The sequence below is a fragment of the Ahaetulla prasina genome, chromosome 2 (genome assembly GCF_028640845.1).
Source record: "Ahaetulla prasina isolate Xishuangbanna chromosome 2, ASM2864084v1, whole genome shotgun sequence".
NCBI lineage: Eukaryota > Metazoa > Chordata > Lepidosauria > Squamata > Colubridae > Ahaetulla > Ahaetulla prasina.
The window spans coordinates 194,619,674-194,635,556 of NC_080540.1; the positions used below are offsets into that span (position 1 = coordinate 194,619,674).

The following is a 15,883-nucleotide window of genomic DNA, read 5'->3' on the forward strand; positions in this document are numbered from 1 at the left end:
AAAGAATGTTCTTTCTGCGCCAACTCAGTAAGCTCAAACTGCCCAAGGAGCTGCTGATTCAGTTCTACAGAGGAATTATTGAGTCTGTCATTTGCACCTCTATAACTGTCTGGTTCGGTTCTGCAACCAACAAGAAAGACACAGACTTCAGAGGATAATTAGAACTGCAGAAAAAACAATGGCTACCAACCTACCTTCCATTGAGGACCTGTATACTGCACGAATCAAGAAGAGGGCCGTGAAAATATTTACAGACCCTCGCATCCTGGACATAAACTGTTTCAACTCCTACCCTCAAAACGACGCTATAGAGCACTGCACAACAGAACAACTAGACACAAGAACAGGTTTTTCCCGAAGGCCATCACTCTGCTAAACACATAATTCCATCTACACTGTCAAACTATTTACTGAATCTGCACTACTATTAATCTTCTCATAGTTCCCATCACCAATCTCTTTCCATTTATGACTGTATGACTATAACTTGTTGCTGGCAATCCTTATGATTTATATTGATATATTGACCATCAATTGTGTTGTAAATGTTGTACCTTGATGAACATATCTTTTCTTTTATGTACACTGAGAGCATATGCACCAAGACAAATTCCTTGTGTGTCCAATCACACTTGGCCAATAAAAATTCTATTCTATTCTATTCTATTCTATTCTATTCTATTCTATTCTATTCTATTCTATTCTATTCTATTCTATTCTAGGAGGCACTGCTGCCTTCACTTAGTTACCTCCTGGATGGACTACTGCAATTGCTCTAAATAAAGCTACCCTTAAGTATCACGTGGAAGCTAGAATTGGTCCAGAATCCAATGGTGCAGGTGATTATGGTCACATCCATGTAATACGATGACTTTGTGAGCTGCTAAGTGCAATTTAAGGTTCCTGTTATCACCTATAAAGCTCTAGATGGAACAGGGCCAAGTTATAGTAGTTGTAAGATTGCCTCTCCTGTATGATATGTGCTTATTCCACAGGCTTTAATAGGCATTCTTTGCTTCTTTGGAAGATCACAAATGGCAATCATATGACCCCAGGATCCTGCAACCATCGTATATTTATGCCAGTTGCCAACTGCCTGAATTTTGATCATGTGACGGTGGGGAACAGCTGCTAAACAAATGGTTAAGGATGAGGACTACCTGTATATTGAGCCACGGTGGCACAGTGGTTAGACTACTTCTGATCATCGGCTGCTTGCAATTTGGCTGATTGAATCGCACCAGGCTCAAGGTTGACTCAGCCTCCCATCCTTCCGAGGTAGGTAAAATGAGGCACCAGATTGTTGGGGGGAATATGTTGACTCTGTAAACGCTTAGACTAGAGAGACCTGTAAAGCACTGTGAAGCGATACATAAGTCTAAGTGCTATTGCTATTTACCAAAGTGACAAAGTTTAAGTTATTCAGCCATGTTAATTATTTAAATAATAAAAAAATATTGCCAGTTCACAGTGAATCTTTTGAATTTGATGATTAGTTTCACTATAGAACTGATTGCAGGACAATTGCAGCAAATTTGCTTTAACTCCATCTGTAATTCACTCAAGAGAAAATATTATTTTTGTTGTCTGTCTCAAAGGGATGATGATTAAGGAAGCTTTGGGTCCAACAGATTCAGGTTGATTAAGAAATAAAACTCTTAGGGAATAGTTTAATCCAGTTAAAGCAGAGCAGGAACATTGATACATATTACAATTGCTTGACAAATGTTAAACATCATATGAAAAACCAGCTCAGGCACATTGTCCTTGAGCAGTTAGCATCACTTTGAAGAACAGTCATTATTTCCTCTGTGCCCCTGTGGCCCTCTTGCCTTCTTCCACAGAGTGGGAAGGGAAGGGCTGAAGTGGAAAGCCTGCTGTCTGCGGGCTCTCTGTGTGATTTGCAGGCTTGCAGATCAAGATTTAAAATAACATGGGGAGCTGCTAAGTGCAGACCAGGGTCCCGATTTTGGACTTGTCCCTGCAAATGGGAGAGGGTGGGAAAATGGCAGAGATATAGCACAAAGTCCATTTCTCTGTCTTAAAATAGGCAGTATGAAGTTCTTTATTACACTAAGCCTTGTTGACCTTCAAGACAAGAAGCAAAAACTCCGAGTATTAGCACTACAGAATCATGCAAGACTATACTGGATATATATTTCCCCTAGGGAGGGTCCTTCCCCCCCCCCCCGGATGTTTGATGGTGTTACAAATATTGTCGCAGGATGGAAGCTGTTCCCAGTAAAGCTGCCTTTTGCAATTGACTGATGGAGAATTTGTCAGTGCCAGTGGTGTTCAAGTGGTGCTCCAGTTGTCTTGGGATTGCACCCAAGGTGCCTATTACTATTAGTATTACCCTTACTTGCCTTTGCCACAGTCGTTCTATTTCTATTTGTAGGTCTTTGTATTTTGTTATCTTCTCTAATTCTTTCTCTTCTATGCTACGGTCTCTAGGCACTGCCATATCCAGACCTTTTTGTCTTTGTTATAGACAATTGTTAAGTCCAGGGTATTATGTAGAGGTGCCTGTCTGTTTGAATTCTAAAGTACCAGAGCAATTTAACTTCATTTTCTATGACTTCCTCCATTTTATGGTCTCACCAATTCTTACTTGCTGGCAAATGATATTTCTTGCAGATCTTCCAATGTACCATTGTTGCTACTAGTCATGCTGCTGCTTGTAATCAGGCTGGGCAATTTCCTTGCAGCAGCTTGCAGGTGGTCCACTGTTTCTTCAGCTTCTTTGTATAAGCAGCACTTACTGTGTGTTGCTATCTTCTCAATTTTGACTTTGTATGCATTAGTCCATAAGGCTTGGCCTTGTGCAGCCAGAATTAGTCTCTCGGTCTTTTTCTTCAACTTTCCTGCTCTTAGCCATTGCCAGGTCTTATTATTTATCTGCTTTCCCTGCTATTTTTTAAATGTACTGGCCATGTAGTGCTTTGTCTTCTCATGCCTCCATTCCGTTCTGTATTTGGTCTTTCTTGTAGGCCAGTTTGGTCTCTCCAGTAGTTAGTATGCCTTTCTGGCATACTAACTTCAGTGCATCTTCTTCATTGTTCTTCAGATATAGCAACAGCAATAGCACTTAGACTTATATACCACTTCATAGTGCTTTTACAGCCCCTCTCTAAGTGGTTTACAGAGTCAGCACATTCTTCCAAAGCCCTTTCTTCTTCTTCAACCATCTGATGTACTTGCAACAATCCACACCCACCTAATAGGCCTTGGTAGATAGAATCTGTCAATGTCACTGTGAGGATGAAGGGCATGATTCACTGTCATTGTTTTTTCTGATCTTCCTTTGTTTTTAGTTCTGCTTGAGTCCAGTCCACTATTCTAGCAGTGTATCTAATGACTGGAATTGGCCCAGGTGTTGATTGCCTTGATGGTATTTTATCCATTGAGTTTTAAGATCTTCTTCATTCTCTTGATGTATTCACCTCTAATCTTTTTCTTGATTTCAGTGTGCTTGATGTTGTCAGCACAAATACCCAGATATTTGTGGTATTCATCTACATCCAGACTCTTAATGTTATCTTCCTGGGATATCTTGATTCTTTCAGTTTTCACAATTTCTCCTTGATTGATAGTGAGTGTGGCACATTTGTCCAATCCAAACTCCATTGCAACATCTTGGCTATATATACGGACAGTGCTGAGCAGCGATTCTATGTCAGATGATGCTTTTCCATACAGCTTCAGATCGTCCATATAAAGGTTGGATACTTTGGCAGATGTTTTTGATGAATTATCATCATCATCATCATCACCATCACCATCATCATCATCATCATCATCATTACATGTAGTCCTCGACTTACCACCACAATTGAGCCTAAAATTTCTGTTGCTAAGTGAAACAGTTGTTAATTAAGTACTGCCTCATTTTACAACCTTTTTTGCCACAGTTGATAAGCGAATCACTGCAGTTGTTAACCGAATCTTGTGGTCTGGCTTCCCACATTTACTTTGCTTATTGGAGGCTGGCTAGAAAAGTTACAAATGGTGATCATGTGACCCTGGGAAAGTGCAACTGTCATACATGCATGCCAGTTGTCAGGTGCCTAAATTTTGATCACATGACCATGGAGATGCTGCAACAAAGTGTGAAAAACAGTCATAGTCATTTTTTTAGTGCCATTGTAACTTCAGATGGTCACTAAAGAAATGGTTGTAAGTTGATGATATATAAAAGACAAAATGAAATAACAAGTGACACCAAAAACAGCAAAATAAGCAAACAAGAAACAAAACAAAAACACTAAAACAAAAAAAATCCATGCATCAGAGTTACAACCTTCATTCTGCCCTAAAACCTGGAAGGAAAAACAGGTCCTTAAGAGCTTCCTGAACATTATCTGAGTATGAGCCACCCAGATCTCTCTCTCTCTCCCTCTCCCTCTCTGTCCTCTCTCTTTCTGTTTCTGTCTCTGTCTCTTTCTCTCTCTCTCTATCCTCTCTCTCTGTCTTTCTCTTTCTTTCTTTCTTTCTTTCTGTCTCTCTCTCTCTTTCTCTTTCTCTCTGTCTATCCTCTCTCTCTCTCTTCTCTCTCTCTGTCTGTCTCTCTCTTTCTCTCTCTGTCTCTCTATCCTCTCTCTGTCTTTCTCTTTCTCTGTCTTTCTCTCTCTCTCACTCTCTCTGTCCTCTCTCTGTCTCTCTCTCTGTCTCTCTCTCCCTCCCTCCCTCTCTCTCTCTGTCCTCTCTCTCTGTCTGTCTCTCTCTCTCTCTCTCTCTCTCTCTCTTTCTCTCTCTCTCCCTCCCTCCCTCTCTCTCTCTGTTCTCTCTGTCTGTCTGTCTGTCTCTCTCTCTCTCTCTTTTTCTCTCTCTGTCTCATATATATTTCTAATGACAGTCAAAATATATGAAAATAATTATGAAGTCATATCTGTTTTAAATATACTCTTACTTGGAATAACTAATTAAATCAAATAGAACATATTTCCTTCAAGTAATCCCCAAGTCTATGGGGGAATAAGAAATGAAAAGCTAAAAAAGAACTGCATACTCAGACAACCTAAAAGAGTTTAAAAACAGTCTCAAATGCCTATGCAAATGGAATTTTGCAAGAACAGACAACAATACAGAACATTATACTGAAAACTCAGTGCTATTAACCACTAGGTAAACTTTGTTCTCTGTGTTGAATGTGAAAAAATTAAGGGAGAGCAGAGAAAGTCTTCAGAGCACAAGAGCGCTCTTGTAATTCCATGCAAGAGGTGGCAATTCTTAAAAATAAAAAAATTCAGGGCAGCCTGTCAACTCTACTGTCTTTTCAGTTTATACCCCTGCCTCCTAATTCCTGAAATTCAGCAGCATGTGTGACATCCTGTGGGTGGAAGTATCTTCTGTTAGAGTGGCAGGATCTTTGGATTAAAAACCAGAAGATAAAATTTGAAAAGTGGCTATTTCTTGAAATGTTAGAAAGCCAAGCAAAAGCTACTATGTCTGTGCACGTAAATGTGTGTATCACTTAAAAGGAAGAATTGAACATGAAATACAAATATGAAGTCGAAGATGGGTTTATTATAGAGTATGTTGAGAAAATTGACAGGTTTTACTCTTAGAAAAAAGGAAAACTTATCGAATTCATTGCTGTGACTGGAGGCAAAGCTGATTTTTATACTCTACCCAAAAGAAAAATCTGATTTCTTGAAAATGCTGTTTAATACATTTCTTGTGACTTTTAATGTTAATGCCATAATGCTTTTTTGTAAAATAATGTTATTGATAAATGTGGACGTTTTATTTCATGCATGTGTTAACTGCTCCCGAACTAGCACACAAAACTCAGAGCTGAAATGAAATGGTTTAGAAAAACTCAGGAACTCTAATAATTTACACCTGTTTACTCAGTTCAGTAGGACTGATTCCCAAGTGTGGAAAGGTCTGCAGAATTAACAGCGTAACAAAAGGATGCTGCATCATGGTAGTGCTTGAACTCAGTCCAGCTATTGGTGTTTATTATCAACTATCCGCACCATTTCTAAAGCAAACCTTGATCAATGAACCTTCTTTTTATATATTTTATTTTATATCAGTGATATGCTACTTTTCCTTGTGTATTTATGTTCTTTTTCATATGTATATTATGTCCTATTTTAAAACCTGTAATAAAAGATGACAGCTGTAAATGAATGTGCCTACGATGAAGACTGACTGTATAGAATGGTGCTTGCCTCTATGACAATGTTTTCAATCTTAGTATTTTAAGATGTTTAGACTTCAACTCCCAGACTTCAGCTGGTAGGGAATTCTGGGAATTGAAGTCCCTAAATCTTAAAGTTGCTGTGGCTGAGAAATATTATTCTAAGGAAATACTGTACAGCATGCACATATTGCATCAGAGCAGCTGAAACACCATCTCACTCCCTTATGAATTGACAGTCCTTGTACTGTGTCCTCAAATTTAACAACCTGAGCTTCTAAATAAAAACTTCTAGATACTCTGATAATAATAATGACAAACCAAGAGCATTCTGGTAGAGATGCATTCACTTTGGTCAAAGGTCTTTAAACCCCTACTTGATAGGCATTTTAGAAATTCATCAACGGGCAGATTTAATTCTTCCCCCAATGAACAGATAAAAATTAGTCCTCTAAGAGAACAGCATGAAGTATGTGACGTATAATGTTTTGTGCTCCAGACAGATTCTAATTTGATTGGCCAATTTGGGGAAAGAAACTGGGAGAAAAATGATACCGGATTGGGCCTATAAACTTCAGTCAGTGCAGGGATCACCATTTTCTAAGCGAGTGTTTTTCAACCCTGGCAACTTTTATATGTGGCAGCATATTAAGAGGTGTGGACTTCAATTCCTAGAATTCTCAAGCCAGAATTCTAGGAGTTGAAGACATGCACTTAAGGTTGCCAAGTTTGAGAAATACTACCCTAACTTATGTCACCACAGTAATTTTCAAACTATTGGTGTGGAGACCGAATTGGAGCTTATACCTGAAGTGAGCATTTAATATGGGATTTCTTTACTACTGCTACTAAATCAGCATCCATCATTTGCTGCATCCATCTCCTGCCTTTTAGCCGTGCCTACCAGTAGTGGGATTCAAATCCCGGCACTACTGATTTGTTATCAGTAGCGCACGGGCCCATGGCCCTTCTGCACATATGCAGAACGTATTTGATGAGGTCTGGACGGGTGGGCGGAGCCTCCCACCACCGCCCCTACAGGTTCACCCAAACCAGGGCAAACCGGGAGCAACCCACCACTGATGCCTGCCATCATGGCTAATGAACAGCAACAGACTGAAGAATTCACAAACATATTTCTTCTTAGAAGTGGATAAATATAATTCTTACAATACTTTCTTCCTCAGATATTTAGACCTAATTTGCCTTTAAAATGTCTGCATAGATAACACAGAGTACTTCAGTGAAAACTTATCCAATTAAGTGTGGGTGTTATTGGGTTGCTCTTTGTTATTTTAGGAGAATGTGTGGGTGATCTTCACATGCAAGAGATAGAAGCGGAGTATATTGGGTAAAATAAATTAATAGATCATATACTGGGCAACTGAGATCTTGTGGATATTTTGAAAATGTTGTAAGGAAATAATCTGGACTCTCAATAGCAAGGTAGAAAGTAATTTGGCCTGGAAATAAGCAAATATTTTCGGAAAGGTGAAGTTTAGTGTGGTCAGTAAAATCAAAAATACAACAACAACTTAAGAGTCTCACACAAATGGTTTTCCCCAAAATTCTTGCTCTAAAAGTTTAACAGTTCTTCAAGCAATAAATATATGTTGTCCTTTTTAGGAACTTCATTGTTTAGCAAACATTCAGTTACTACGGTGGTGAAAAAGTAACTCTGCTAACAATCCTCACATTTATGCCCTTCACCGGTGGTATAGCAAAGGAAATCTGAAGGAAAATTATCAGCACGGTTTCACTTAGCAACTGAACAAATTCACTTAATGAATGAATTGACAATCCCAGTTGTGTCTGTTAAACAAGGAATATCTGTAGAGAGGATTTTTCACCACACACTTTATTCAATACAGTAGAATATTGTCATAACAATATCCATTAGGAACTGTTGCTAATGGGAATTTATGTTTTTTTTAAATGTTCACTCTGCATGGCGCTGCATATCCTTTTCCTATTCCTATGAGCCCCGCCACATGTGGATTGTAGCGGTATCTCAATACAATAAACAAATAAACAAATATTAGAGCCATCATTGCTTATCATTAATTCTGTTGTTCTACTTGGATCTTTGGTTTAAACAGGTTGCATTTCATTTCCCATACATTACATATGTTCCTATTTCAGTTTGACACATTTTTTAAAAAATCCTAGAAAAAAGGGTTTTTTTGCCGTTTGTGCAAGACACCATTAGAAATGGATGACATAATTTTGAGCATTTTAAAAAATAGTTAGACTAGTTTTCTCACAATTTGGAACATATCAAAACACTTAGCCTAAATGTTTATATACCCAGATGAGGGAATACTACCTGGAAGAAAAACACTTGGGTAGGTAGCATCATGGTTCTTAATACCCTTTGGTAATAAATTCAGTGGCAGAATTCAATGAAAGAAAGAATCAGTTCCAAGAGATCTTGCACTTGTAATTTAGTGGTCCTGTACATACTGTAGACCTTTCTAAATAAACTTTGCAAAACATTAATTCAAAACGTGCTTTTGATCACCTATAAAGTCCTATATAGCACAGGCCCTGGACATTTCAGAGCCACCTAACTCTAATTATATGCAATATGTCTATATTACAAGATCCAGTAAGGCATGCTTTGGGTTGTATCAATGTTATCTAATGAGACATAAGAGTCATGCCTTCTCTATCACAGCACCTGCCCATAGAATAGTGCCTCCCTGCTTTGGTTAGCTCCAACTTTTTTCGCCTTAAAGAAGGCCTGATTCTTCCCTTAAGCTGTAAGGCACAATGATATATAAGCCCGTTGAAAACACGAGGCCTGCATTTTCATAACCTTGACTTGTTTTGTTATTAACTTATGTTCTTATACCGTGATGTTTTTAACACTTGCTAGCCTACCACAGTTACGGCAAATACAAAGGCGTAATTTGAGCCAATACTTCTTACAACAGTTGTTCAAAATAAAGTAAACAAGGATCATATTCCAGAGGCTGGGATTCTATCCAAATGATAAATTTGAGTACCGATCTGTACACTGGTTGCTTATTGTAGTATTTATACATCTCCAATACTTAACAATTCAGTTAAGTATTCTAAGATTATTGCTATTCATTACTTTACAGAATTATAGTATTTTTGATTGCAAAATTACAGAATTTGGATTGCAGAATTAAGAATTAGAACAAGTCAGGAATATACAGGAAGTAAGTAAGGTTTATTATTTCTTTATTTATTAGATTTTTATGATCTATAACTGCAGGGAGCTGCAAACAAAAGCAGGATATTACGTGTAGTTTATCAAATGAATAGAGAATTGTAGGAGAAAAGATTATATACATCAGCCTAAATAGCTTGGAATAAAAACAAATATTTTATAAAAGTTTCTATCTATCTATCTATCGATCGACTGTTCTTGAGGATTTGATAGATTAGGGTTTTCTAAAATGGTCAATATTGATGCCTTGGGGCTATCTAAGGAATGAATATTATTATTTTATTATTATTCATAGTACTATAAGTTAAAGTAGTATTTATTACACTAATTATATATAATAAATGTTTTGGGGCAGCGGCAATGAGCAATCTGAAATTTCATGAAGGAGTCAATGATCTGAAGAGTTTGGATACCCTTGTATCCAACTGAGCAGATCTTTCCTGAGCTGCCAAATGTCAGATTAGCTAAATGGCATTTTATTTTAGTGGCTGTTCTTCTCACTGAAGTTAGCTTGGGAGGTAGGAATTGCTAAGTATACTTAAGATTTCCATTTTTGGAGGGCATTTCCCTAGTCAAGCTCTTTTGTTTCTCACACCCATAAGGCATTGTATCTCTGTAGTGGGTATAGCAAAGAATTATTCTAAGCACACTTACTTGGAAGTAAGTCCTACTAAATTCTATGTAATCTACCTTTAAATAGAAAGTGCAAGATTCTATTGTATATATCTCTCTCTGGAAGACATTACCATATCTTTATGCATTTTATAATAAGAAAAGTTAACTTTATTTTTATGTTATTTATTTTACTGGGCTTATAAGGTATTCCAATTAAAACCAACACTGAGCAACCCAACCTTAATACATTTTACCATAAAATAGCAACGCCTATATATATATATATCGAATCTAATCCATTCAACAATGTTACACAGCTTTTATTCTACAGTATTTTACTGTCCATTCATTCAACAGTTTCTATTTGTAGAAAAAAAATGCGAATATTTTAACAAAATCAGTAAGGATCTCTATGACACTTTAAACAAATGTATGGTTGAATCAGTTTTCACCCAAGACTACATTTCATCAGATCCATCAACAACCAATGAAGAGCAGCAGCATTGCATGCTAATACTGTAGGTAAGATGCCAATGGGCAAGATGTGCAATAATCTTTCTTAAGATCTGGTGGCGCACCTTAAAATGCTATTCAAAATGCATTTATCTCTAAAGTGCAATTCTTTATAATTTGGCTGTTTTATATATGCTTAATACTTCAAAATCTTCTTTTCTAAACTGGCACCCATGCATTAATGAACTAGGAAATTCCATACAACTTGCATTAGGTAATTTCTATGTATAACCACTGTTTTTCTCCTGGTACACCCAAAACTCTGAGAATTTGAGCCTCCACAAACAAGATTTTCAACCTTAGTATATAATGGCAGAATACATGCAGAAAGATGCAGAACACTGAGACAGATACAACTAGGAGAAAAAAAGACATCATTAAACCCAATGCAACGACTCAATCCATATTTCACTGAATTCAAAGGCACAACTCTCACTAATTTCAATGTCTTTGGATGAACCTTCAGTGTCAGTAGCCTGTTTACAATATAAAAAACTAGACTTGATAATAGCAATTTGTGAACAGTTTAGGATAGACTGTTTTAAACCATGATCATTTTCTCACCTTCTTAAAATTTGAGAAAAGCAATTTGGATAGAAATGGAAAGTTTTTGAACATTTTTCGTTCAATCAAACAATCTATTCTCTTACCCAATATTAAGCAATGTGGCTTCAAACTCTTTCCTTCTGCAGGGAAAATATGCATACTTAGATGTGAGCAGTGTGTATGTGTGTGCATGTGTGTATGTGAGAGAGACAGAGAGAGAGAATGCTTTCAAGTCCATTCCCAAATCTCTTGTGTCACATCCAGTTTAGCCCATATGGCTTGGACTCCTCAGCTTCTAAATAGATCCCTATATTTAATTTCCCTTAATCACAGTTCCCATTCTGATTACTGCTGCACATCCTAAAATGTCAATGCCTGAGGGACTGAGAAAGAGAAAAATATGAAATGGCAGAGGAGAAAAACGGATTGGTAGTTGGGACAAATTTGCAAATGCAAGTTCAAATTCAGCCAGGTCATAAAGTTCAACATTAATAAAAGATTGCTGAATCTTGCAGTACGATCCTCAGTATATTTACTCTGAGCTGACAATATTTTATGGGATTACTCCTTAATAAATGCAACAACTGCAGTCTCTGAGTTACAGAGCTAGAATAGGATGCCCAGACACTCTGTAATGATTCATGAGACCTACAGAACTGAAAAAAAAAGAAATATAAAATGACAGATAGAAAGGTAATTAGCCGGCATAGTATAGAAGAAGGTAGTTTACTCAAAATGTATCTGTGCCAATGGCACAAAACTCCAAAATTACACCACCTTCTTGATTGATGACAGGGAATTCAATCTACTGGGGAAATCTACATAACAAGTCTCCTTAAGTGGGATTGTCGATTCCTATTGATTATTATTTAAGCAAAATTCCTGGTGGATCAAAATTAACCTGACTAAGGCTATGTTTCAGGGCACCCCAAACCTACCCATTCTGATATATGTCCTGCACAGGTTACAGTTGTCAATAGATGCTGTAAAAAGCATTTTATTTTGCAATTTTCTGCAAAGAGAAACTTGGGGCCACAAACCAGACTGGGTAGGGATGGACTGGTCCCAGTAGGCTTTAAAGGAAAGAAGGCACAAAGAAGCTACGGATCTGGCACAGCTCTCTCTTGTAGGAGGGATCCAGTGGCTCTTCCCTGCTGAGGCGTGGGCAGCAACTACAAAGGAGGGAGGGAGAGAGGGAAGTGCAGCTATCACTGCAGAGAGAGAGATTCTGATGATACTAATTGTAATGAGGAAGAGAGAAAATTAACAACTCCCTCCAACCTCTGTGGCCTTGCCTTTGATTTTTTTCAGGTTTAAAGAAGTGTAAGGTGCGGGACCATCCATCTTTCCATCCCCACCACCCTCATGCCAATAAGGACATCCCTGTGGTGGAAGCTGTCAGGTGGAAGCATATCCCCACACACCTTCTCTGCGAACCATCCCACAAAAAAGCGCATTGTGGGCTTCCGGGAAAACCTCTCGCTGCCAATCACTCAGCTAAGAAATTCCCTCCAGGGGGCAGAGAAGGCAGAGCGAGGGTAAAAAGCCACATCCAGGGGGGGCTGCCAGGAAGGGACGGGCAGCGCCTTCCGAGGGCAGGGGGTCCCCTTCTCCGCGGTCCTGGCGCAGAACTCGCTCTCTGCCTAAAATCGAGACAAGGACGCGCGCTCCGCCTGGACCGCTGCACGTCTTGTGCGCTTCACCGCATCAGGCCGTGCCCTGCCCAGCCTCCAGGACCGAAAGGGCGGCCAGATCTACGCCTGCCTGAGCCCGAAAGGGAAACTGCGGCAACCTCCATCCTCGTCTCATCCACGCCCCTCCTTACCTACTGTCCTGGAGCCGATGCAGCCCATCCTTCCGCCCGGCGTGGCTCCTCCAGGAGGAGGGAGCGGTGACGAGCGGAGAAGAAGGAGCAGCCGCCGCCGCAGGAGCAGCAGCCGCCTGCGCACCGAAGCAGAAAGCGGGAGCGTGGCCGCGCTGTGGAGCGGAATTCCCGTCACGGCGAGTCCCCAAGGCGGCCCTCCCGGGGCCGGGTGGAGCTCCTCATCACTACGCTCAGGTGCGGGAGAGCGCTCCGAGCCAGGGCTGCGGCAGGTAGCGCGCGACGCCTGGAGGGAGAGGCGCCAGAGCCGCTTGGCCGCCGGACCCGGCGCTGCCGTCTCCCCTTAGCCTGGCTGGGCGAAGAAGGATGCTCGCGGGGCTCACAAGGGAGACGGGTGGGCGGGGGAGGAGGAAAAGGAGCGCCGAGATTGGGTAAACAGCTCGGGAGCCTTGCGCGGCGCTGCCATTGGCTGAGTCGGAGCCGCGGCTGGAGGAAGGAGGCAACGAGGAACCCACCGCGCTGCCGCTTCGGCTACGTGTGATGCTCGGAGCAGCAGCCAAGAAGCCAGACGCTCTGACACCCGCCCATTCGCCCCGGGTTGCAGCGGCGGCGATAGGGGGAGTGGCGCTGCAAAGCGGAGAACTTGCATTCACGACTTGCGAAGCGGCTCCGCTGCCGGAGCTGTCATTCTGAGGCACCTTCCGAGGAAAGAAAGGGTGTGGAGGAGGATGAACCGGCGAGAGCTAAATCGAGGACTCCGACCTGGCATTCGCGGGACGAAGCGTTGGGTTCAAAAGAAGTCCCTTCATTTGCCCCGGGTGAGCATGCAAAGGATGGCAGCCGGGAAAAGGGCAGGCGCAAGCTGCCATTCTATGCAGCCTTACCTGGGAGTAAGCCCTCTTGAACCCAACGGGACTCGCGCCGTGTGCGGAACACCCTCGCTGCAAAACTCGGCACTGTGCTGCGCGCTCTGCTTTACAGCCCGGTTCGCCCTAAGCGACCAAAAGACGAGGCGCTCTAAAAGCCGGGTGTCTCGCGCTCCTCCTCCTCCTCCTCCTGCCCCTTCCCCGCCCGGCTCCCTAAGGGCTCCGCGTGCCCGGAGCCTCCCAGCGTTTGCCGAGGGGAATTGCAGCAGCGCCTCGGAGCACGCGCCGCAACCGCATTGCCTTGCGCTGCACTGCATCGCTTTTTACGGGCGCGTGGGGAGCTCCGCTGGACGGAGGGGAGACCCTTGCGGAGACGCCGCGGTAGGATAAGGGGCGTAGAGGCCGAAGAAGAGAGAGAGAGGGAAGGAGGGAAATTCAAGTTGATTCGGGCGTGTATACCGGTGAAGGAGGCGAAGCGAGACGGGAAATGGTGAACGAGAGAGCTGAGCTGGTCGGCGACGGACCGGTACGGGTGCCTCCACGCAGAAAGATCTGCAGCCGCTTGCGTGAAGAGGGCTGGTCACACTCGCGATCCTGTCTTCTTTGCCTTCGCGTTAGGAGATGGAGGAGGATCGGGCCATCCAGGCAACAGGAATAGACGAGAGCTCCCCACACGAAGAGAGCAGAAACTTTATTTCCCTCTTTGGCCAATAAAAATACATTCTATAAAGACAAACAAACCAAAATTATCCCAAAGGTGCTTTTTCAAGAGGCAAAGGTGCTTCTTCAGAGCTGAAGAAGTTTCTTGGATGAGAAGCAAAATGTCTTCAAAGAAAAACCAGAAAGTCCAGTTGCGTCTTGAAAAAAACACCTTTGGGACAACCATGACCTGGATGACTGAGAATCTCCATAGATCAACTAAAATTATCCCTTAACATCTGTAACTGTCAGCAACCATTTGTGGGGGAAGCTTACAAACAACATCGCCATATTTTGCTACTTTTAGAGAAATACATTTATCTACATTGTTTAACAGATAATACAAATAATAATTATCAGAGTGCCCTGGAAATTTAAATAAAAAGGAGGTAATCACTGGTGGCAAATATCCTGTAGAACTGACAGTACAAAAGTACATGCGCTGTGGTTTCTATGGCACCCGAGTACCAGGGCTGATATTAAGTTTTACATGAGTTTTCCTATATTTAACCATCATTATTATGAGAAAAAGGCAGCAGTTTCTGTTTGGCCTTCTGTATTGCAAGATCCTCTGCTTTAATTTGATCTACCTTGATCTGATCCTAAGATTAGGATGGCGGAACCATAGAGGTTTCTAGAGAAGCTGCATCAGTAAAAATTATGTGATTGTATAATTAAAATGATAGTATTGTGTGATCAGGTTCCAGTACAGCATGGTTATATACATTATGAATATTAATAACCAAATCTTAGTGCCTATACCAGATACATATTTATATCATGTTCTCCAAATTCAGTAGAGCCTTTTATTTAGCTGGATTTAATGCTCTCTCCTCAACTGTTTTGGAAGGGAAATTTAGGAAAACCCCAGATGAAATTCAATATTGCCCCTGTGACTCAGGCGCCACAGAAATCAGCCCATTTTCTTTCGTAATGTCAGTTCTACAGAGACATTTGTCACTCATTGATTGCCCTCTTTTTATTCAAATTTTCCAGAGCACTCTGATGATTTTTATTTGCATTATCTCTTAAACAACCAAGATAAATTTATTTCTGCAAAAGTAGCAAATGTCTACAGTATTGTGTGTAAGCTTCACCCACAAATGGTTGCTAACAATTATTGTTGGTATGAGATAATTTTGCTTTGGGTATTTTATAGAATGTTATTTTTATTGGTCAGTGCCCAAAATAAAGTTTCTGTTCTGTCCTCCCCTCGTGACATGACCAGAAGGAGAGCTTTCATATTTACACATGGTTGAAAGAGAAGCATCTGCTGCAGCAAAAACAAATGTCAGAGACAGATACAATCGTTTTTTAGATGCCCCAGAAAGTTTGGTTATTGATTGCACTAAAGTGACATACAACCTGCCTTGTAGAGATTTTTTTTGTTTTTTTAATTATAAATACTATGAATAATTCTACCTCTCAGTCACTCACTAGTCTCCTCACCCCATCAGCTTCCTCCCTCTCTACAT

General features: G+C 40.8%; 1 protein-coding gene across 2 annotated transcripts in view; it reads right to left on the reverse strand.

The window, feature by feature from the left end:
• Positions 1-13,834, reverse strand: part of FAM131B (family with sequence similarity 131 member B) — a 58,532-nt gene extending 44,698 nt beyond the window's left edge. The window contains exon 1 of one of the 2 annotated variants that reach the window (XR_009153492.1): positions 13,728-13,834. Coding sequence is in view for 1 of the 2 variants with exons in the window: in XM_058169494.1 (XP_058025477.1) it covers positions 12,847-12,874 (28 nt within the window). In the remaining variant the exon portion in view is untranslated. Of the gene's footprint in view, positions 1-12,846; positions 13,358-13,727 lie in introns of those variants that run through there. The other variant, XM_058169494.1, reaches the window with a different exon arrangement.
• Positions 13,835-15,883: the final 2,049 nt, after the last annotated feature.